We start from the raw sequence: 24,695 nt of genomic DNA, 5'->3' as shown, positions 1-24,695 counted from the left end.
AGAAGGCAAACAATGAACTATGCTAAATGATAGGTTTGTTGCCATTATCATATAAACTAGATAAAGTCCTACATTAGACATATTATATATCAATATAAATTTATTTATAATTAAGTAATAGTTACATAACACAAAGAGGAACATTATAGTCATCTCAAAATAAATGAACATAAAAATAACTACAAATAATTTGTGAAAATATACCGTCTGACTGTAGAAGTACTGTGCAGTATCAGTGCTCTTCTTACTGAGGATAATGATGACATGTTCCTACATGCATATGAAAACATTATTTGTATGAAGTGTAGTTGCATCTTATATCCTACAGGTGTCAGTGTCAACCACTGTTCTGCAGAAGTCTTTGCACTTAAAACACAGTATACATATTACATACATAAATAAACACACTGTAGGCTATACAATGGTAACATACATCAGGAAAATAACATCAATTAAATATTTGTTCACTAATAAACACTAGTGAATGGTGTGTTTACTGGGAACGTACCCAACAGAACTCTGGAAACTAATTAGTATGTTATCTTATGTTCATTTCATTGTCATCTGTGGTGTGTTAGTTTGGATATTACTGTACTTGACAGTCTCATTTTATGTTAGTGTTGGATGAACCACAGAAATATATCTATCGTAATTTAAATTACAGACTAGATCTAAGCAGTTAGTGACCACTCTGCAGGAACATTAGTTGTCCTGGATGACAGGATTTTGTTTCATCTGCTGATTAAATATGCAAAATATGATATACAATAACTGATCGCCTGGGGAAGGAAGTATGACTTATTCATAGGCTGTAGATTAATTGGATTCTGACTAAATGAACCCAAACGTGTGTGTGTGCACATATGTGTATGCAGGGCCGTAGCTAGGGTAGTGCGGATGGTGCCATGGCTCAGGGCACCACAGGTCAGGGGGCGCTGTTTGGGCCTGTCAAATTTCTGTTTATTATCATTCTCACTTGTAGCTTCCTCTTATTTCATCCCCAGCATCTCCTGGCCTCCCCTATATCTTCCCTGGCCCTTCCCCATGAGGCCATGGCCCTTTTTTGGGTGCATTATGTCCCTTTGAAAAATGAGGGGGGCGCCAATGCTCTTTCTGGCACAGGGCACCATAATGTCTGGTTACGGCTGTGTGTGTATGTTTGTGTGGCAGAGACCTTAGAGTTAGGCTATATGCAGTGGGGTAAATACTTTAGAGAGCAATTCAGAGTTTCATACCAGTCGGCTGCAAATTACACTTGCGATGTGTGCACAAAGCGGTTTACTCGGCGTCATTGAGGATGGGTCATCAAAATTACCCGGGGCATTTTAAATTCTGTGTATCTTTTTACTTAGTTATGCGATGACGTCAAACCTCTTATACCTCTTTTACACCAGAGCTAGAACCCGGGTTATTGCAGGGTTAACCCGGGCAGCTCCTTGGTGTAAAAGGGGAGAGGGTTGGATCGCCTGGTCGAGTGACCCGGCAATCCAACCCAGGTAACTTGCAGGGTTTAACACGGGAGTAACCTGTGTAACCCTGCAGTGTGAACGGTGCGCTCCGGGTCACGATGACCTGGAGCGCGGCGCATGCCGTCCTATTGGTCCGGCTTCAGTGGCGCTTGGAGATGACGTAATCTCCAAGCATCCACTTCAACGCAGGAAAAGCCGGGTCTCTGCAGGCCCGGCTCTGGTGTGAACGGCGCCGTCTAGGGAATATCCTGGGTCGGCGCCTGAGAATTTCCGGGTCTGATCCGGGTTAGAACTCGGCCTTGAGACGCACAGAGACACTATCAGTCTAATGTGGTGCCGGTCGCAAGCCAATCAGTGCTCGCGGACCGGCAGCCAATCAGCAGAGGCTATCAGTCCGTGAGCTCCAATTGGTTCGCGAGCAGCGCCACATTACAATTATTATTATTATCCTTTATTTATATGGCGCCACAAGTGTTCCGCAGCGCCTTACATAGTACATAGAACTAATAGGTGAACAAGAAACAAGTAACTTACAGTACATTACAGTGCAGGACAAGGACACAACTTATATACATTGCTGAAAGAGTGATTAAAGCACTCACAATAAGCTGCCGGGAGTTGGCAGTCACGTGTTAGGTGCCCTATGGGGAGTAGAGAGTAGAAGAAAATGTAAAAAGAAGCACATGAGGGAAGAGGTCCCTGCTCATGAGGGGAGGGGCAGACAGACAGGCGTGACACAGAAGGGGAAGATAGGAAGGAAAGAGCATGAGGTGGGTTAGGACATACATGCCTACTCTCCCGGGAATCGCGGGAGGCTCCCGATTTTTCGGGTAACCCCCCGCGATCCCGGAAGAGTAGGCATATCTCCCGCATCCCGCCCACTTCCTAGTGAAGTGGGCAGGATGGGGAGATTTTACCTGAAATTATCGGGTCCGTCGGGAAGGGGCGGGGCTAAATTAGGCAAATTGCGTCATTTAGCCCCGCCCCCTCCTCATGGACCCACGAATCACGAATGCCGTCTATCGTCTGGCCCCGCCCGCCGAAGTGGAGAGCAGCAGGTCCCCTCCTGGTGCTCCCGGAAAGCTGCCCAGCAATGTAGGTAAGTATGGGTTAGGATGAGTGCTGGAAGGCCTTGATGAAGTAGTGGCGGTAGTACTGACCGTTGCCCTGCGTGTGGCAGCCCTGTCCCGTGCCACCCCGAGCTCACCCACCGCACGGCCCTGGCAGGTAAAAGAAGGGATATGGGGCCTTACTGTGGCATAATGTGTAAAGCATTTGGTATGGCCGGCGGTTCAAATCCCGGCAACGGCAGCCCGACAGAGGAGGAAATCCTGATCAACCTAAAGGTAAACATAAACTAATCTAATTCTACCGCCTAACCCTAACCCTCCTTTAGGGTGCCTAACCCTAACCTCCCCCACTGTGCCTAACCCTAACCCCCCCTTCCCCACTGCCTAAACCTAAGTCCCCCGGGGGGGTGCTTAACCCTAACCTCCCCCCCGGCGGTGCCTAACCCTATCCCTCCCTCCCCCTAGCCTAGCCCTAACCTCCTGGGAGGGTGCCTAACCCAAGTCACCCCCGGGAACTCTAAACCTAAGCCTCCCCCCCCCCACGGCTGTCCGGCGCCCGGCATCCCGATCAAAGTGATGCCAGGCGCCGGGCGTGGTCTCCCGATGTAGGTAAAATGACAGGTGTCGAGATTTTGATGCCTGTCATTTAACCCTTGCCGGGATTAGACAGTCGGGAAGACGGCTGTCGGCATTGCGACGGCTGGCTTCCTGAACGTATACCTTTAGGGACCCCCGGGGGGACTTAGGGTTAGGTACCCCCCCGGGGAAGTTTAGTGTTAGGCTAGGGGAAGAGGGGTTTAGGGTTAGGCATCCATGGGGGAGAGGTTAGGGTTAGGCACTAGGGGGGAGGTTAGGGTTAGGCACCCCTAAGGGAGGGTTAGGGGGGAAAGGGTTAGGGATAGCTTAAATACTTACCCTATTGGGATCTTCATTCTTCTGTCTCCCGGCGTCAGTATTACATCCGCTGGGCTTTAGTACGGAGGTATGTCATACCGATTCCATGTAAGGGGCCTTATTGTGGCATTATGTAAAGGGGGCAGTGTCGGACTGGGGCATGAAGGGCCCACTGGGGAATGCAGTGGTAGGGGCCCATGCTTAAGGGGTGTGGTTATCCATCAGAGGGGGTGTGGCCAGTCACTCAAAATGCATGGCTAATCAATAGGTGTAGATTCTATAGAAGGGAACCAAGAACCCATATTAATCAGTGGTACTGCTCCACCAGATAACTGACCATCTAATAGAGTAACAATGTATAATTTGAGGTCTGGAACCTGACACCTTGAAGATGGGGTGGGCCCTTAAGCAGTGGGGCCCACCAGGGTTTTCCCCTGTACCCCTGTGGGCCTGTCCAACCCTGAAAAGGGGCCTTACTGTGACATAATGTATAAGGGGCATTACTGCGGCTTAGCGGTCTATTTACTAATCAGTGTTAGGAGACAGAGTGAAAAGTGATAAGGTGCCAGCCAATCAGCTCCCAACTGTCATCTAACAAGCTGTGTTTGAAAAATGACAGTTAGGAGCTTATTAGCCCTGGAGCTGGCCCTGATGTATGGGGTGTTACTGGATGGTGATTGGAAGGTAACGGGGGTAGGGAAAGTGGCAAAAAAAAAAAAAAAAAAAAAAAAGTGCACAGAGGTGAAGCGCAGTCTTGCCTAGTCTCCCGGAACTTCTGGGAGCCTTCCAAATCTTGGGTGGTGCTTCTGGTTGCCTGGAAGAGTATTGAAGTCTCCAGGAGCTTTGCTGCGTCAACCCGGTGCTGCCCACTACCTAAGTGAAGTGGACGGTCCGGGCGGTCGTTGACGCGATTTGCGCTTAATCACATCACTGTGATGTGCAGGTAATCTTGGCATTATATAGAGGGGGCGTGGCCACAAAGAGGTGATCGTGCCATTTCACCCCCTGCACCACCAACCTGGCTGCCCCCTCCCCCATACTTGCCAGGAAGTCGTCATGTATGATGTTGCCTCTTATACAAATGTTTCGGGGGTGCCGCTGAAAGCAGTTGCATACAGAGATGCGCGGCTGCTCACATAAAGCCGGAGACGCAACTGCGTCCAGCTCAAAATAAGTTATTTTGTATTCAACAACTAAACTGGCAGTGTGGATACAATTGTGATTACCTATAAATCCTGTATGGAAATGTCTCCTGAACTGCACGCTTAGGACCTCATTCAGAGTCTCTCGCTAGATGCGATCGCTAGCCCCCAGCGTATGCAAATTTGTCAAAGTGATGCCACGGGAAGCGATCGCTCGCCAAGGCATAAGCACTCCCACCATGTCTTAGCGAGCGGCCAGCGTACGGCCAATCGCACAGGCAGAGCCGCCCACCAGCACACGTCATCTCCAGGAAGTGTATTAAAACATTGGTACATCGAGGACAATTGGAAGAGATCGCAGCGCTTGTGGTTGCTTTACCCTACCGCAAGCACTGCGAGGACTTCAGTGAAAAAACAGGCATGTGACGAGTACTATGAAGCTGCCTGTTAATTATGCACGCCTCTAAAACGGCGTTAAACACTCAGGCACGCCTGCATTCGCACCTCCACGCCCCCGTTATTAGTGTCCTGACCCTTTTAACAAATGGCCTCTCCTGTCACTCATTTCACTGGGCTGTCTTTGCTGGGCAAGCGAGCGGCCTGCAGTCGCACAGAGTAGTTCGCGCATGCGCAGAACGAAGCGTGCACCTGCGCGTACGCAAACCATCGGGCCGCTTGCGAGCACACAGCGCTAGCGAGAGACTCTGAATGAGGTCTTTACAGTATATAACTGATCACTCGCTAATGCTGGGCATATACGGCCAGATAAAATGCCTGTCAGACCGACAGACATTTTATCTGGCTGGCTGCCAGCCGCAGATGTCGCCGGCATACACTATGAGATTTCTCCCACAGTGTATTCGGCAGACATCTGCGCTCCGCCCCCGGGGGGGGGGGGAGGGGGGGAGACATTTCCCTGTTCCTTCCGTAGGAAGGAACACAGGAAATGTCTGTCTGTCGGCCGCTGCTGGGCATACACTGCCCGATGCGGCCGACAGTTTACCGGGTAATATCGCATCGGACAGGCATGCTGGACAATCCGGCATGTCCGACCGAGCAATATTTAACTCTCGGTCACCCCCCCACACGCTACAATTATCGGGGCGATCCTCCGATATCAGCATAATACAGAAAAATTAACCAAAATGGAACTTCTTTCTTTTTCAGCTGTTTTGACCATAGTGGGTAACTTTGTCGTGCTGGCTACGGCGGTGAAATGCTACTCCCACCTGAAGTCACCAGACCTCTTGTCTATAAATTTGGCAATAACTGACCTGGGTATGGCGGTCATCATATACCCCTTGGCCATCGCCTCTGCCTGGAACCATGCCTGGATTGGGGGGGAGCCTTCCTGCCAGTATTATGCCTTCGCTGGCTTCTTATTTGGAGTAGCAAGTATGATGACCTTAATGGCAATGGCGATCGTCCGGTACCTTATGACCAGCGCCATCGCAACCGCCTGTAAGTAAAAACAAAAGGTTTGAAGAAAAAAAAAGCTGGAAAAATAAAAACTGTGCAAATAACTTTTTCCTTTACGGTGTTCATCGATTGCTGTTACCTTAAAGCATTTGATTATAGGTATCAGAGATGTACGCTACGCTGATATTTATGCAGTTGGCCAAAGGTGTTATAAGTCGCCCGGTGCATGTGACTCGGTGCTTCTGCCGTGTCACTTGCAGTGAGGATTTAGACGCAGAGTGATTGACAGTTAAGGACCATTTGTGGGTGTTAATAGAGGGGTGGTTAGAAAAATACGGGTGAGTCGCGACCGTTTCATAGGCGTTGGATCCAGCATACATTTCTCAATACATTTCTATCTGCGACATTTGCATATTATCTCACAACCTATCGGCTCCTGACTGTCATTTTTCAAACGCAGGGCCTGATTCAGCAGTGCACGCCGAACGCCGATTCCTGATGTTCAGGAATCTGCGCAGGCGCATGACCCGTTCTGCGCATGTGCAAAACTGCGGCAGCCGGATGCGTGACCCCGTGGGTCACCTTAGCCGGCCGATGAATCGCAGATTGTCGGATAAGTAATGGACAGGAGGCGTGATGCCCCCTGCGGCATTACCATATCTGCAAGGATCGCAAAGCTGCCTACGTGCAGCTTTGCAATTGTGATCCTTGATGAATCAGGCACATAGCCTGTAACATGACAGTTAGGAGCTGATTGGTTGGTACTTTATCTTTCTACTTTATCTCTCTCCAAGGCTTAGTGCAACTCCCCCAGTATCTGTGTGAAAAAAACACAGTGGCGACGGGATTAGCGTACAACTCTGAAGAATCAGGCTTTTTGTGTGGCATAATGTGTACTGGGGCACTACATGTGTTTAATATATAATTTGCATTGCTGGGAGTAGTTACACATTATACTTTTTTAATGACATCGCCAGCATATCAGATTGATAATATTATTAGTAGGGGCCCCCACTAGTTGGTTGCCCTGGGGCGACCACAAACCAAAATAAGGCAATGCTGGCTAGCATGATAAAAGACTTGGATGTTATCAATTTGGTCCAACACTAATATACAAGAATTCTATCAAAATCACATCTATGGTTATTTGGTGCTTTATGAGAAAGTCTGTCAGGGCAGCACATGGCGCATAGTGTTACCCAGAAGTGCACATGCGCAGAAGGACACCGCCCACAGGGGGTGATGGGAGGGATCCGATCGAGGTAAGCGTCCGAGTAAGAAGCCCATAGGCTTCTATTGAGTAATGCCACCTGAAGGTGGCGTTACCCACCACAACGAAGCATTCTGGTGCGTAGTACATATGGAAAATGCGGTAAAACCCCCATTTCTGGGGTTTTACCGCCTTTTTAACTTTAGTACGTCCCGGCCAGAGTGATATAAAGTGTTAAAAATAAGTGCTAAGTGATGGTCCCCTGAAGAAGTCCTACCAAAACAGTTCAGGGGGCACCAAACCCCAAAGTTCACCCCACAATTGACTTATTATATAGTTAAATGCACAAAGGTCTTACCTGTGGCTTTGCTATACAGACTATGCAGTCAGCACATGCTGGGTCCCTATTTAACAACATCAGAGGCAGGTGGGAGAGGTGCTAGTCCAAATTGAAGGGGTCTTGGCCTTCAGGTGTACATACATACATTTTGGGGCATATTTAATTAGCAGCGGGGTTTACCTTGCGGCTAATTGCTGCGCCGGACCTATTCAATTAGTGGGGGTTCCTTGCGCACGCATTCCCGAGACTCCGCGCGCTAGTCCCTGCAGTCGGACTTTACCTCGCAGCTCGTGGAGGTGTGAGGTAAAACCTGCGTTAAAAACCACCAGATCGGGCTCGCGCATAGCAAAACTGATTTTCGACACGGGAAAAACGTTATTTTATTGAATAGCTTTTCCCCGCACTGCAGGGATTTTGGACGGCAACTAGTCGCGGGAGAAACCCCATGGCTAATTGAACATGCCCCATAATATTGAATATGTTAGTCCAAGCCCCTTCTCCCTAACATAGCCTCCAGCTCCTTCCTGCTTTGACGCCATATTTGTCCGTTATAGAATTTAAAGCTTGTTATTACTGATGATACGTTATTACAGATAGGTGTCTTTTTCATTGATTAAATGTATTCATTTAACTTAGTACTGAGTTAAAGCAATGTGCCACCCTTTTGAAGGTCAGAGGGCTGCCCTCAGTGTTTGAGGTTACCTATTACTGATGCATGGCTATAAGGGGGAGATGTACTAAGCTCTGAAAAGTGATAAACTGGAGAGTGATAAACGAGCAGCCAATCAGCTCCCAACTGTCATGTTACAGGCTGTGTTTCAAATATAACAGTTGGGAGCTGATTGGATGGTGGTTTAGCATTCTCCAGTTTATCACTTTTCAGAGCTTAGTACATCTAGAAATCTATGTGAGGAAACTAGAAACTGATTATCTTATTGTTACACTGAATGTAAAGTTATTGTTAAACTGTTCATTGTCCCCTTTTCAGACATCACAATAAAGAAGAAAATAATTTACATCGTAATTACCTGCATATGGCTCTACGCACTGCTCTGGGCAATATTCCCATTGATTGGCTGGGGCCACTACGGGCCCGAACCATTCGGCATATCCTGCACCATCGCCTGGGCCGAATTCCACAATTCCGCCAGCGGGTTCTCGTTCACTCTCAGCATGTTTGTCCTGTGCACCATGGTTCCCGCTATAACGCTGGTCACATGTTATATAAGGATAGCGTGGAAACTTCATAAGGCCTACAAAGAGATTCGCAGCTACGACAGGATCCCAAACATCGCCAAGGTGGAGAGAAGGCTGACCGTGGTAAGTGAATGAAGACTAAGGGGTAAATTTACTAAAGGTCGATTTGGCATTTTGAGTGATTTGGGGTGCGATTTTCATTCGATTTGTATTCGATTTTGCTTTTGGGTATTTAATAAAGGCCAAATCGAATGTAAAATCGGACTTCAAATCGAATTTTTAGTCAAATCGGCCTCAAATCGACCATCGGAAAAATATTGGTACAGTATTTTTACAATACACAAAACCCTTATTTACTTTTCGATTTGAGCATGAGCAGGTCGGATTGACACAGATACATGCAGACAGCAGTGAGATGCCTGCATGTATCTGACTGTAAAAAGTAATTAAACAGTTAAAAGTAAAAAAAAAATTGACTTGAGGTCCCCCCCCAAAACACAACCAGCCCCGGACTGCTCAAACCCAGGTCTGGTTGACTAAGTTACGTAAGGTCTCCCTGTACTCAGTACAACCAGCACTGGGATATGGGAAGCGGTGCTGGTCTGGAATTACAGGTAAAAATTTGCGTAGGGTCTCCCTGTAATTCACAGAACCAGCCCTGGACCCTTTCTAATGGGGAACTGATGCCACAGCCAGGGGAGCCCTATCACCAGGCCACCCAGCCTCAGCATCAGCCCTGACCGCTAGTCAGCCCTGGGGAGTTGGAGACCCCTCCAATAAAGGGGTCTCCCTCTCCAGGGCACCCCTAGCCTAAGCTGATAGCCCGGAGCTATCCCCGCCACCCCTGGGCGGTGGGTGGCAGGTTGATTGTGTGAGTGATGTGTAAAAATAGAAGTATTGAAACATCGTCTTTCCAGTAGAACTGCAGGTCCCAGCAAGCCTCCCCCGCATGCTGGTACTTGGAGAACCACAAGTACCAGCATGTGGGGCATTAAGGGCCCACTGGGACCTGTAGTTCACCTGTAAAGAAATGTTTAAAGAAACACACACACACCTTACACAGTATAAGTTTAATACATACATACACACTCACACATACTCACCTATATTACCTCGAGTGGTCCCCTTGTCCAGTAGGCATCCATGGGTTAAAATAAGAAAACTATAAAGCCGACCATCGCACTAAGCAATAATCAATCTAACCAGAATGATTATTCCTTCCCGAATGAAGCGCACAGATGCGGCTTCCTCCTTTGAAGCTCCGTGTCTGTGCGTTCATTGGTTGAGAGAGGTCAGGCCCCACCTCTCAGCCAATGAACGGCTCCCTCCATTGAACTCAATGGTGGGAGCAGCAGGATAAACTTTAGTTACCCTGCCGCTCCCACCATTGGGTTCAATGGGGCTTCATTGCCCCATTTTATTTGTGCTAAACCTTTATTTACTGTACCTTACATTTTCAGACTACATATACAGTATGTCCCTGGTTAGCTTTCCCTGATCAGCCTGTAAAAGGAACTGCTGAGATTGAGGGGTATATATATATATGTGTGTGTGTGTATATATATATATATACATATATATATACACAGTGGTGGCCACAATTGTGGACACTTTTTGAAATTTTAATGTTTTTCAACTTTGAATGCTTATAAAAACTTACACTTCACGCAGTGCAATGATTCATATATCAAAATGAAAGGAAATTTAATGCTGAATTCAACACAATAAACAGAGGTCAAATATTTGCATTACAAGGGAAGTTATGCTGTGAAAACAACACATAGGGCCTGATTCAGAGCCGGACGCTATTTGCGGTCGTTAGTCCAGAAAATAGGGGTGGCTATTCAAATGAACCGTTCGCTCTTTGCGGTCTGTTCACGCCTCTATGTCTGAACGAGCGAACAAAACTTGCGGTCGTTTTTTTAAAAAATACGCCCCCTGGCCGCTCGCATCCTACGTCATGTCCGCTATTTATTAGATTAATCGAGTACATCGACCAGGGTATGAACTGCTCGCTATTCTTGTGGTTGGTTTTTGCTACCACAATCTTGCGAGCAGTTCTGGCTATAAAATAACCCAGTGACGTGGTCAATGACGCTGCTGTATTAATTATGCACACCCTTAAAACGCCCGTTTTGACCTTTAGGCACGCCTGCGTTCTGATCTCCACTCCCCGTTTTCAAGCACCTTCCCCTGTTACCACCCACATACGCCTCCTCATGTCACTCAAAATAGCAGGCATTCGCTATTTAGCGAACAAACGATTTTCGGCCGCACTGACTGGTTCGCGCATGCGTATTACGATCCGTACGCATGCGCAGTTGGGCAAACATCGCTCGGAGCGAACGAGCGGCCGCTTACGAGCGGCTCTGAATCAGGCCCTTAGAGTGAAAATCCCTGTGTACTTATGATGTTACTGTCCTATCAGTATTTCGTTGGGTATCCTTTATTTTTCAAGACAGCAGCACAGCGACGTGATCCAGGATTGTGGTGTTAAGTGAAAATGGTCATTCGTATGCAGCAATTGCGAGAGAAATTGGTGGGAATGTGACAACATCAGAAGTACGAAAGTTTTTGTTTACGCTATCAGGAAACTGCGATCGCAGTGAGCACGCAGCTTCATTATACACTGATTGACAGGAAGTGACCGTTCAGGGCTGGGACAGGGGGGTGGTCAGTGAAACGCAGGCGTGCCAGTGCGTTCGATCGCCATTACAAGGGCGTGCATCATTTAGCCACTGTGATGGATGAAGCAGCCAGAGCTCTAGATAGTGGTCTGGTCAGCCGCTATTGTGCGTATGGATCTGATGATTCTCGATGTTACCGATGTTTTCGATATCTTGCCAACTATTGAGGCTGTGAGCAATGGTAAGGGGGCAACATTAAATAGTGCTGGGCGTCTGCATCTAGCACTGCGATTGCCGTGCATATGGATTCATTAGCATATTTTAGCTGTGGCCGGGAGCGTGCACGAGCAGATTTGCGTTCCGCGCTGAATCAGGCCCTATGTCATCTAACGCACAGCCTGGTGTGCTCGCATACAATGTGACCACACCAGGCAAGTGGTTAATAAGAAAACATGTGTGTACACTAATTCCAACTTGGCGCTATTTCATGAAACCATTTTAATGGTTTAACATAACACCCGCTCTCTACTCCCTTCACTGGCTGCCTGTCAGATGGCGAATTGTGTTTAAGATTGGATTACTAACTTACAAAGCCCTACATGACCATGGCCCAAGGTACTTAAAGTAGCTTCTGATTCCTTACCGTCCCTCTCGATTACTGTGATCCATTGACGAAGGACTATTAACAGTACCTAGAATCTCCCGGAATTTGTCTGGGGGTCGAGATTTCAGTTTTGTGGCTCCAACCTTATGGAACTCACTTCCCCGCACAGTTCGAGAGGCCTCCACTCTAGAATCCTTCAAAAATAGACTCAAGACTTACCTCTTCACCCAAACATTTCACTAATGTCCCTTGTTTAAGCTTATTTTGTATTTTGTACTGTACAGGCAAATGTAAAGCACTTTGAGTCCTTTAGGAGAAAAGCGCTATATAAATAAAATTATTATTATTATTTTAGATAACATGTAAAAAATATATAATAAACATACATAGCACAGCCTTCAAGCTTTCAGATATAGGTTCACGGTTCCCTTAAGAGATCTTCTTACTCATTTACGTATCTCTTTTATGTACGTAGATCAAATCCACCTCTGGATCAATTTTTCTTTACTGGTGATCTTTAGATGAAGTTCCCTTGTTGGTGTATAAAACAAAGGATAGATAGACAATAGTGCAACACTGTAGGCAGAGTATTTAATACACAAAATAACACTCACATACAGTATAATTAAAAACATCAGATGTGCAACATATAATAACCAGTGGCAAACACAGGATTTCTAGAGGGGGGTTTCCAAATGCTTGATTTTAGAGAGAGTGTGGCCAGTCCATGAAGAGGGTAGAATTAGCACTTAACCAGCTTTAATATGCGTCATACAAAGTATATTGTGTGTCATAATTCCAGCATATAGAGGACCAGGAATCACAGTAAGCCATTAAATGCGGCAGTAGGGCCATCCTGCCTGAGCTGAATGATTTTATTTTAGATGTAGGCACCATTCCAGAGCATTAGAGCAAGTCCGGGAGTCTGGGGGAGCAGCAGAATAGCCTAGCACTGCCTTGGACATATATGTACATATTGGGCTCTATAGCAGCACATCCCTAACAGTGAATGTTTTCCAGATCTCCCTAGTTGGTGCACAGGTGTACTTATTACTGACTGATACATGTTAAAAGATACACAGGTGGTGTTAATTATTTCATTTGTGATACTGTGAAGAACATGCAGCACTAGTAACAATCTATTATATTACTATTTCTATTGTGGTCATGGTGTGGGCTGGGGAGGGGGGTTTCCAGGCAGACGGAAACCCCCCTGCGTTTGCCTATGATAACTATAACATGGATAGTCTCCCCCTTCTAGTAAAGCCCCTACCGGATGTGCCACTGCCACATGTACACTGCAATGTCCCGGCAACATGCAGCCTACGGCATGAACCTTTCAGAGCGCCCGTCTCTGAATCAGGCCCTATATCTTTTCTACATGTTATCTGAAAAGGTTTCATGGAAATATGTGATCAGGGAAAGTGCCAAGGTGAAACTATGTGCATCTTTTGTTACTTCACAAATATACCCCAAAGAGTTACACTTCCAACCTAATTGGAACTGCCTTATAATTGGTTTATTCCATTAAATGAACAGTATGAAGAGTTACAAACATTCCAAATATGACACTAATTAACTCTGAAAAACGTCAGTTATTTTTGGTCAGTAATAAAAATGAAACAGGTTCTATCCCAAAAGGTAAATTCTTTGCTTGGTTTACTTGGTGACAGATGGCATGAGGCCAAATATAGTACAAATATCATCATGAACAACAGTGGTAAATACTAGTTTGCAGGAATCTTTAATCTGCCCCCCAACTGCCTCATCTACACGATGTCTCTTTTCTTCTACTCCTCCCTCACTCAGCTGCTACATTATTTTCTCCTCTACCACCAGTTTTCACCTCATTTCTCCATCCATAGTCCCCTCTACGTTCTCCCCCTCCTTCCCCTCCCCTGTCTCTCTTCATCACATATAAGTCTCTCAACTGCATCTCCCACAACTCCAGTATTATTAACTTCTCTTCCACCATGGTCCTGCTGCACCACCACTAAACTTTGCACCCTCTCTTTTCTCCAAGTTACCTATCCTTCCCCCCCCCACACCACACTAAACCTCCACCTTACCCACCACCTGCTGTCACCCTTCCTCATTCAGAAGCCAGCCACATAACCCCACACTCCTTATCCTCCTTCTCTAGATCAATATCACCTCCACTCTACATCAACCCTAATAATCTCATTCTCTTCTCGCCTCTTAACTTTGTCCCTCTCTCCTGTTCCCTCTGGAAAGCCAGTTTTGTCTATAATAAACTGGTCTCCGTTCATGAGCACTTCATCTGCAATGCCTTGATTCTCCTTGCCATCACCAAACCCTGGCTATACCCCTCTGACACCACTGCTCCTGCAAAATTCCTCCATCACTTGGGTTCCTGGCTCTTAATCTTCAAATGGGCCCTCAAGACCCATTTCTTCCTCAATGCTCTCCAGCGCTCATCCTAACCCACTACTCTATGCTCTTTCCTCACTATCTAGCCCATCTGTGTCACCCCTGTTTGTCTGACCCTCCCCTCAGAATGTAAGCTCTCACAAGCAGGGCCCTCTTTCCTCACGTGCTTCTTCTTGCCTTACTTTTACTTTCATTTACAATGGCACCTAAAACTGATTACTGACACCCTGCTGCTTATTTAGGTGTTATGCAGCATTGTTTATAAATCATGTACTTGTCCTGCATTGTCTGTACTGTTAATAATTGTTGTCTTGTGTACTCATTTGTTTCTGTACTTTGTAAGGCGCTGCGGAACCCTTGTGGTGCCATATAAATAAAGGATAATAATAATAATAATAATCTGCAAACTCTCTTTGTTCTAGGGAATAGGATTGCCACCTAGCAACAGCTGGTGGGTTAGGTGCAAGCCAGAATTATGCGAAACCCCAACTGGGAAGTGGGTAGATAGGTAAAAAGTCGTTGTTTAGAAACAGGCAACAAAGTAGAATTGGTAGAGTGTCCTGAAGTTATTAGTAGGCCTTAACTCAGGCAAACTTGTGGCCACTGAAGAGAGGATTTCTGAGATCATTTCTGGTCTTTAGGTTGCAGGCACTGGCAGATTTTATCTAGGGGCTGCGGGACTGCAGCCTCCCGCCCCAGTAAAATCCACCACCCACAGGGACTTCTTAGCAGTGGCAGTGAATTCTTACTGGAAGCACTCCGTGCTGATCACAGCCGGACAGGCAATCACATGGAGAGGTGTTTTCTCCCCCTGGGACTGCCAGTCCGGACTGCAATGGCAGAGAGAGGGCCTCCCATGAAATGCCACTCCCCTGCTTTTACGGCAGCCCTATCTCGCTTCTGCATGAGCTGCAGCCCCTAAAAGCAAGCATATCTGCTAGTAGCTCCGGGATTAAGCCATGCCCCCAGTGCCGCCATCAGGAGGTGACTGCCGGGACTGGAGGAGTCCCGGGCCCGGAAAAGAGAGGGCGCCCCGATTGGCAGCAGTGTGGATTAGCAGTGGACCGGCAGCTGGTTGCAGCTACCACACGGTAAGCACCCATGGAGAGACATCTCCGGCCGCAAGCTAATCAGAGCTTGCGGACGGGCAGCCAATCAGGAGCGGCCGCAACGATGGCTCCTGATTGGCTGCCGGTCTGCAAGCTCTTATTGGCTAGAGCTCGGTGCCAATTCAAAATGCTGCTGTAGATGTCTCTCCCTCCACTACTGCCTGCCTGTCTGCTCCCTGCTACCACTGCCAACAGCCGGACAACCAGTCAGAGCCCTGCATTACCGTTAGCCCCCAGGGATCTGCAGGGACAGATGCCTGAAGACGCCTGAAGCTGGACTTGATCACACGATGGGATGGCACAGGGAAAGGTGGGGACAGTTTCCTTCTTTTAAGTCACTGGCGGGGGGGTCACTGACATCTTCTCCAGAAGAGCTATAGACAATTGATGTTTGTCTATGTCTAGCAACCTATGCCTGTAGGAGCATTTTAGGTCCAGGACCATACCTCAATATTAGACACAGTCATTACATATAGTGCGCATACTGTATATATTATCTAAATGTTATATACAGAGCTTTCATTTATTATCAATTTATACAGTATGACTGAGAGCAGCTGATACAGTGAGTGAGTTTTATTATAGTCCTCCTATTGCCAGCTTCCACCTATCCATTATTCTACTCCTCCCCCTGCTCCGTGCTGTACCCCTCTGCTCCCCGAAAGGGGAATGTCATAGCATATGTGTCACAATTGGTGTCTGCGAGTTACCTGTCTCAGGTGGTGATAGGGTTTCAACGGAGGCCGGCATGACTGGAACCACAGATGATGTAGATGAATAGCTCTTTTATTATAAGAAGTGGGTAGCAGTGAGAACTGCCTTTGGTGATGAGTGACTGGAACTGGAAACTTGAGACGTTGGAATGTGACCAGAAGGAACTTGGAGGGACCGGATTGGAACCGGCAGGTAGGCTGACTGAGCTGGTCGGGTTACTAGTAGATGGGCTTGCAGACGGATGGTAGCGTGGAAGCTACTTGTTGTGGCTTGGGAAGCCGTGGGTAGACGTTGGTAGCTGGGTGGCTACGTGGAGCGGTTGGATAGCCGTGGGTAAACGCTGGTATCTGGGTAGCTACGTGGAGCGGCAGGATAGCCGTGGGTGGACGCTGGTATCTGGGTGGCTACGTGGAGCGGCCGGTTAGCCGTGGGTAGACGCTGGTAGCTGGGTGGCTACATGGAGCGCTGGATAGCCGTGGGTAGACGCTGGTAGCTGGGTGGCTACGTGGAGCGCTGGATAGCCGTGGGTAGACGCTGGTAGCTGGGTGGCTATGTAGAGCGGCTGGATAGCCGTGGGTAGACGCTGGTAGCTGGGTGGCTACGTGGATAGAACTGATGAGCTTGGAACTTGACTCTGGACTGGAATAACGAGACAATGGCTGAAGGGAAATCAGGTAATGCTGAGACGAGGGTTAAACAGGGTGATCCGGAAATGCTGTGACAAGGTTGGAACTCAGGTGCAGGCTGGATTGGATAATTGGGAATGACAGGTTTCAGGAAGGAATGGGTAGGTTTGGGAATTTTAGGTTCAGGGAGGGAGTAGGTAGGTAAAAGGAGCAGGAGTTGATCCACAGCAGGAAGCAAGGCAGGGTGACACGATGCAGGTTTACAGAGTGCCAGGGACCAACCAGGAGTAGGACTAGCAGCAGAGCACAGGCCAGGTATTGCTGTAACAGGATGACTGGATGCCAGGTATTACTGTAGCAGGTTTTCTGGAAGCACCGGGGGTTGCTGTAGCAGGTTTCAGGGATACACTTGAATGCACAGACAGCATGAACCATACACCACGGGAAGACAAGATGTTCAGGCCCAGAATGCTATCAGGAGAGGATATATATATCATGGGTCTGGCAGCAATTGGTGGATACGGACAGGTGGTCTGGTAGTAGCATTCTGAGTGGTGGAAGCCACAACATGCAGAGGTGGTATTCATCTCTGCAGCTCTGAGAATCAGAACCACACCTGCGACTCCAATCAGGGCTAGTAGTGCTCACAGACAGGAGAGACCAGGTGCAATAATCACTGTGACAGGAATGCATAGAGAAGTCAGAGCAGATCCCCCAGGAGAACTACAAACACAGATCCATGGGACAGCTGACAGGGGTAAGTCTCAAGGCAAAAAGGTGACAACTAGACACGGTCGTGACAATATGCCTCCACTGGGTCGGAAGGGGGCCCTGTCTATTTCATCTGTACTGGGCCCCGTAGTTTCTGCATGGCCACTATTTAGACTCCGCCACTCGCGGCCGCCTAGCTTAGGCCCTGCCTCCCGGTGACATCAGTTGTCAATGGCAGGGAGGAGAGGGCTGCATAGACTGCAGTCTATGATGTGCAGATCCCCCCCAGCCAGACAGCTAAGGAGCCGCCGCTGTTTAGTGCTTAGAAGGAGAGATCAGATATTCTTAATAATTGAACTTGAGAGAATACAACCAACAGATCTAGCAAGGGATAGGGTTGGTAAGGCAGGAGCTGTTGCTAGGTGGCAATCCTATTACCTAGTAAACAACCAACTATATAGAGATTAGGGTCAGATTGGTCTCTGACCAGGTCGAATTCTACTAGAGGGTCCTAATGGAGCTGGTCTTTGTATGTCCTTTGAGAATGACATGGAAACCTGCTGAGTTGGAAGTGGTCCAGGGTTCGGATGTGTGTATTAGCGAAAGCTCAGCACCTCTGGCTGCAAAGACCAGGGCCAGTAATGAAGCAATTTTTTTCGTAAGACAAAAAATTTCGGCAGTGGAAGGGATGGTTGCGAAGAAATTTAAAAATGGGTTAATATCCCATGTAGAAGAGTAGTGACATGATGGTTTGGACAGGAAAATGCCCTTCAGCAACCTAAGGTAGAGTTTGCTCTCTGTAGGAACTGGGATTAAAAGATCTAGAGCAGAGCCATAGGAGCGTATTGTGATGGAAGCTAACCCTGTCTCAAACTTAGTGGCCAGAAAATCAATGGCTAAGTTGAGCTCGGAGAAGGGACTGGTGGGGGGAATTTGCGAGGCCCGCCTATATGTAAATTCATCTAAGATAGACTGATATCTAGACTTCATTCTGGGGCTTAGAGAAGTGTTAATTAAGGCCATTGAAGAGGCCAAAAGATTGGTATCGGTCAACAGTCGAGTAATGTCGCTATCCACATGCATTGTGGCAGCCTCTGTAGTAGATCCGGAGATCCCTTGAAGCAGTCCTGGAATATCCCCAGGGGGAGTTTAGGTCCCTTGCAGATTTGGGACATCAAGGGAAACCATATTCTGGAAGGCCAGACAGGGTAGACAAGAATGAGCTGGGGCACCTTGTCCATTTTGATTTCATGGAGGACCTTCAGAAGCAATGTCTGAGGTGGAAAGGCCGTTCCAGCAAAATTAAATGGCGTCCATGCCAGAGGCTCCCTGAGTCCAGATCTTGGACACAAAGCTTGGAAACTGCGCATTTGATGGGGTTGCAAACAAATCTATTTGTGGTTGACCGACGGTCTTTACAACATTGAGAAAGATCCCTGGCCACAGAGTTGTGCAATCCAAGTAAGGCTCTTTCTGGATAGGGAGTGGGCTAGTTCATTCCGTACCCCAGGAACATATGTGGCGGATAGGAGTATAGATCGGTGTATGGCCCAATTCCAAACTTCTACTGCCTTTTGACAGAGGATGAGAAATCAGGTGCCTCCCATTCTGTTGAGGTAAGATACAGTACTGCAATGCTGTTGTCGAGATATAGCTGGATGGAAATTCCTCTGGCTAGTGAGGGAACAAAATAAGACTGGGTTATCCTTGCTGCCCTCAACTCCAATAGGTTGATGTGGGCAGTTGACTCCTGAGCGGACCATCTCCCTCTTACTGCTCTGTCTTTTCTGAAAGCTCCCCAGTTTGCAGGGAAACATCGGAGGTGATGGCGATGTCTGAGGGACGGGGTAAAAGTGGTCTGGGAGTAGGCAACGGGAGGGTTGTCCAACCGAGAATCTCCTTGTGAACTGAAGAGGTTAGGAGAATCTTGTCTGACCAGCCAAACCCCTGACAGAAGAGAGATGACAGGTTCTGGGAATGTCTGCATAGAAGGGGGGCATGAAGAAATGCTGGATCCAACACCCTCATTTTCCCTATGACTGTGGCTAAATCTTCCAATGAGAACTGAGTCAGTATTGATTTGCGGAGGTTTACTGTAAAACTGAGACTCTGGAGAAGAGATAAAATTAAGTCCCTGTGAGATATAAGTACCTACCCATCCGAATAGACCACCAGGAGGTCATCTAAATAGATGATATATTGCACCCCTTTCTGATGGAGATGTGTGACTACCACGTTCATGAGACGGGTGAATGTGTAAGGAGTATTGGACATCATGACAGTCCATTGGTAGAGGAAGTTGTTCCACAGGAACCGCCGAAGTTTCCTGTGATTTTATGAAAGGCCTGTTTGAGGTCGATTTTGATACAGAAATTGTTCTTTGCCAACAGGAAGGCATGTTGGCCAGACCCTCCATACGGAAAGAACAAGGCTTTATGAACTGGTTGAAGGATTTAACATTTAAAACCAGTCCGTACAAACTGTCTTGTTCCTTTACAGGAAAAAGGTGGCTGATCCAGCCTGTTTTGGATATGTCTGCTCGCTCTATTTTGCCCTGATGTAGAGTGAGAGACAAAACATTGTCTAGCAGAGGCCTGGCATCCTTTGAGCAGGGGAATACCTGGTGCTGAAACCTGTAGAGAGGAAGTGACAGCCTTTTTCTACAATCTTTAATAACCACCATTCTTTGGTAATCTGGGCTTCATTCAGAGCCGCTCGTAAGCGGCCGCTCGTTCGTTCCGAGCGATGTTCGCACATCTGCGCATGCGTACGGATTGTAATACGCATGCGCGAACCAGTCAGTGCGGCCGAAAATCGTGTGGTCGCTAAATAGCGAATGCCTGCTATTTTGAGTGACAGGAGGAGGCGTTTGTGGGTGGTAACAGGGGAAGGTGCTTGAAAACGGGGAGTGGAGATCAGAACGCAGGCGTGCCTAAAGGTCAAAACGGGCGTTTTAAGGGTGTGCATAATTAATAAAGCAGCGTCATCGACCACGTCACTTGGTTGTTTTATAGTCAGAACTGCTCGCATGATTGCGGTAGGAAAAACCAACCACAAGAATAACGAGCAGTTCAGACGCCGTTCGATGTACTCGATTAATCTAATAAATAGCGGACATGACGTATGATGCGAGCGGCCAGGGGGCGTTTTTTTCCGACCGCATGTTTTGTTCGCTCGTTCAGACATAGAGGCGTGAACAGACCGCAAAGAGCGAACGGTTAATTTAAATAGCCACCCCCTTTTTCTGACCGAGCGAGCGCAAATAGCGTCCGGCTCTGAATCAGACCCTCTGACTCCAGGAAGCAATAGCTTGAGAAAGACATGGAGAAGGGGGTGCGTAAAAGACACTTACCATATCCTCTGTCTTTCTTGGAGGGGTTTGTATTGCCGGACACAGCATCTCTTGTGACTCGTGTCCGATAGAAACCTCCATAGGGTGCTCTGGGGGTGCCTTGTTGCTCTCAGGTCGAACTGCTGACTGCGACAGAACGACCCTAATGGCAACAGGGGATGGGTACGGAATGCCGGCGCTCGGGATCCCGGCGGTCAGAATCCCAACGGCAGCATCACAACAGTGTTAGAATACCTACACTTGTCGGTCAGTATTCCAACCCTCCCCCTCTCCCTAACCTAACCCTAGCCCTCTCTCTCTGGTGCCTGACCCAACCTCCGCTCCAATGCCTAATCTTAACCTCCCCTTCCCCGCAACATAAACCTGACCCTCCTCCCTTAGTGCCTAAGCCTAACCCTCCCCCTAGTGCCTAACCCTAACCGTCCCCCCAACTCCGCTACTTACCTTCGGGATTCCAGCAGTTGGGATGCCGGCGCCAGGATTTTGACAAGTGTCAGGACTCCGGCGCTGGCATTCTGAGCACTGGAATCCCAGCGGTTGGGATATTGACCTCAGATCTGCGAAGGTTTGCGGGCCTTATAATGAACTTTAACCTTGTCAATGAAGTCAGGCCCAAAGAGATCAGAGTCAGTTAAATTAGGGACATCTACTGGCCTGGGGGCTGGATTAGTGAGACCTGCTCTAGTTTGCCAGCGCGTCCTGCGAGATATAAAGTCAAAGGGCTGGCCAATCATTAAGGTAGCCCTGCTAATAGCCTTCAAACGGGCCATTTTAGAAGCTACGAGGGAGTCTAGGGAGCCGCTAGAGACTCCTTCCTTCTCTGCCTTGTCTATAACAAACAGCAGTGGGCCAGCAGCATCTGAGACCTTGAACTGTATGTTTCTCAGTAATTTTTCAATAGTATCAATCTGTCTTATCCCCATGAGTGAAGAAAGGGCTGAATCAACCTCTGGGGCAAAAAGGGCAGGGATATCCGGAATGCCAGTATGGTTATGGAGATCCATTTCATCCTCTTTTATGAGGGCTGTTCTGAAGGCTAATTGGGCTAAATTATACACCTGAGAGCGTTCGCTTAGCGCCTGGGGAGTATATCATTTAGAAGGAGTCATTCTGCCTGCTAGAGCTATACGGCCCATGTGTAGGTCGCTATACTCGCCTCTGCAGGAAGATGCACTAGTTCTAGTCACCTCCACTGACTCCAAGGCCACAGAGGGGTAATATCGTCTTTGTATGAGCGGGAAGGGGGCAGCTGCTGACTAGCCCCCTTATGAGCATGCTCTTGCTTATGGTGCCGGTCAGAGGCAGAGAAGATATGCCGGCCGTGGGCAGGAGAATTCAGTCTGCTGCGGATCATTGAGGTGTTCCAGCTATGGGCAATACCTGGGAAAGAGATGTTTTGTCCTGAACAGGCATCTCTAGAAGAAACTTTGCTCACATGTTTCTGTTTTGAATTGTGTTTCCTCACCACTGTATGGGAATATGCTGGAGGGGAAGTGGACTGCGAAGCCTGAGTGAGCTCACCTTCCTCTGAACTCTACCAGCTGTCTTCCGACCTGACAGGGTTAAATAACTTTCATCTGAGGAGGAACTATTAATGTCTTCAGGAATGCCCTGCTTAGAGGGCTGCCTGTAACTTCTATTGCTGAGAGTAGGGGACACAGCCAATGTCACACAGTGTCCTCCATCTTAGTGCTGAGGTAAAATCTAGACAGGGGGCGGGGCCAGTGCGCTTATATGCGTGTGCGAGCGTGACCAGCGTCCATGATGCACATGTGCGGCTGGGTGCAGGCAGGCGAAGCCGGGCCCGTACACGTGACCCGCGATCGCTGCGGCCGCCCCCGCTCCCCCGGCAGGTGAGAAGGTAAGTGACAGCAGTTGCTAAGTAGCAAGCCTCCCGACAAACAAAATGGCTTGTGCTAAACTTTTATGTAACCTAGATATTCAAATCACATGAATGATAGGTTAGGAAGACTTCTTGGCTGACAATATATATATTTTTTAAAATAAATTTGTAAGCGAGAAATGCATTCAGCGTTTAGTGACACTGATCAAGCAGTAAGAGGAAATTAATGAGATGCAGAGTCTCACGATAAATCTCAGCCACTAATTAAACCTCCTAATGATGAGTTACGAAATATTCCAAACATGACACTAATTAGCTGTAAAATCTTTCATTTGTCACTCAATAATGAAAAGCAAACAGCTTCAATTCAGACTGAGAATCCCTGGCTTGGTTTGCGCTAGTAAGAGATGTCATGCAGCCCAAAATAGGTAGCGTCCATGGTGATGCCATGTAACAGAGGGACAGTCACCATGGCAACAAAGGACAGAAAATGGAGAGAGGTCATTAAAATGAATGTGTAAAATATTTTAGCGCCCGTGCGCGCTGTAATACCGATTTGTGCGTCCTAATATAAATATGCCTCCATCGGTCGCACCTTCTAAACTTTCACCAGCCCTATATCAGGCGCAGTGTCTCTGTCTGATCACGGCCTCCTAAGCCTGTGCATCTGGGAACGCAGCTGCTCACACTGACACGCCCACAACACTCTGAACGGACCATTTTGGCCAGCACTAGTAGCCACCGCCCCGTCACTTTTCCGACACACGTCTGATACCGTCTGAATCTATCATGACAGCGTCTTTGCGCGTACACTCTGTGTAACGCAAGCGCCGTAGAGGTTAATCCGAACTTTTCGCACATGTGCAGTTGCAAATAATAGCGCAATATGTGAAAATCGGCATTGCGCGCGGATGAGGAAATACTGCTGTGCGCTAAGTGGGATGTATAGTGAGATATTGGGTTACACATACTGCGATTGTAACTCTGCACGGCACACCCGCTGTGAACGGGAGACTAATTCGCCCATACACACATCTTTGTAAGTACATTATAAAGGATGAAAGTAGCAACACTAACCCGTGCGCCTTTATTTCACTGTTCTTAGACCTAACTGTACTTAATGAGCATGAGAAGTTTAAACACACGTTATTTATATGAGTGTTGCCTTGTCTTTGTTGAATGTGGGACACACTTATACGTTGCATTCTGTACATACTGTTTTATGTGACTCTCAATAGTGTTTGATGCTTAATAATAAATATTGTACTTTATATATTTCATGATATGTATTTAGATCATAAGAGTGCTCCTTGCAAGTGTTCCGAATGTATTGATTTTTATCCAGGGGTGCACCACCAGTGATCAGAACTACTGATTAGGGTCCAGACAGTATACTCAAGGTTCACAGCAAGGGTAGACATTTCAATAATATACTGGTTCTTCTAATTGTTTATTTTGATTGTGCAAAAACTAGGGGTGAGCGGGTTCGGATTTCTGAAATCCGAACCCCCCCGAGCCCCCCCGATCCGAGTCCGATCCGAGTCAGGCTCGACTTTTCCCGCCTGACTCGGATCTGAAATCGAGGCAAAACGTCATCTTCCCGCCTTCCGAGTCTCGCGGGTTTTGGATCCTATATAAGGTACACACGTCGGCGCCATTTTCTCACTCGGCTGTGGACAGTGAAGAGGGAGGGTGGGAGTTAGGGCTGTGTAGTGTAGTGTAGTGTAGTGCTGCTGTTGTCCACTACTTCAAAGTCCATAGGGGCTGGCTGTGTTGTGCTGTGCTGTGCTGCTGTTGTTAATAGGGGCTGTGTCCACTACTTCAAAGTCCATAGGGGCTGGCTGGACTGTGTTGTGCAGTCAGTTCTCCATAGGGGCTGTGTCCACTCCAAAGTCCTGTGCAGTGTCCCAGTCCTAAAGGAGTGCTGTAGTGTTGTCCAGGGGGTGCTCTGTCCATCAGGGGTGCTCCCCCCAAGTG

At 47.7% G+C, this 24,695-nt stretch overlaps 1 protein-coding gene across 1 annotated transcript in view; it reads left to right on the top strand.

Annotated features, from left to right (window-relative positions):
• LOC148533771 (opsin-5-like) overlaps positions 1-24,695 on the top strand; it is a 57,088-nt gene that overhangs the window by 3,184 nt on the left and 29,209 nt on the right. The window contains exons 2-3 of the mRNA XM_088467355.1: positions 5,743-6,036; positions 8,533-8,864. Coding sequence (XP_088323481.1) covers positions 5,743-6,036; positions 8,533-8,864 — 626 coding nt within the window. The remainder of the gene's footprint in view (positions 1-5,742; positions 6,037-8,532; positions 8,865-24,695) is intronic.

The sequence above is a fragment of the Taudactylus pleione genome, unplaced genomic scaffold (assembly GCF_031769625.1).
Source record: "Taudactylus pleione unplaced genomic scaffold, aTauple2 ptg000070l, whole genome shotgun sequence".
Classification (NCBI taxonomy): Eukaryota; Metazoa; Chordata; class Amphibia; order Anura; family Myobatrachidae; genus Taudactylus; species Taudactylus pleione.
Note: the sequence above shows the minus strand (reverse complement) of the source record. Positions and strands in the feature narration are given on the sequence as shown.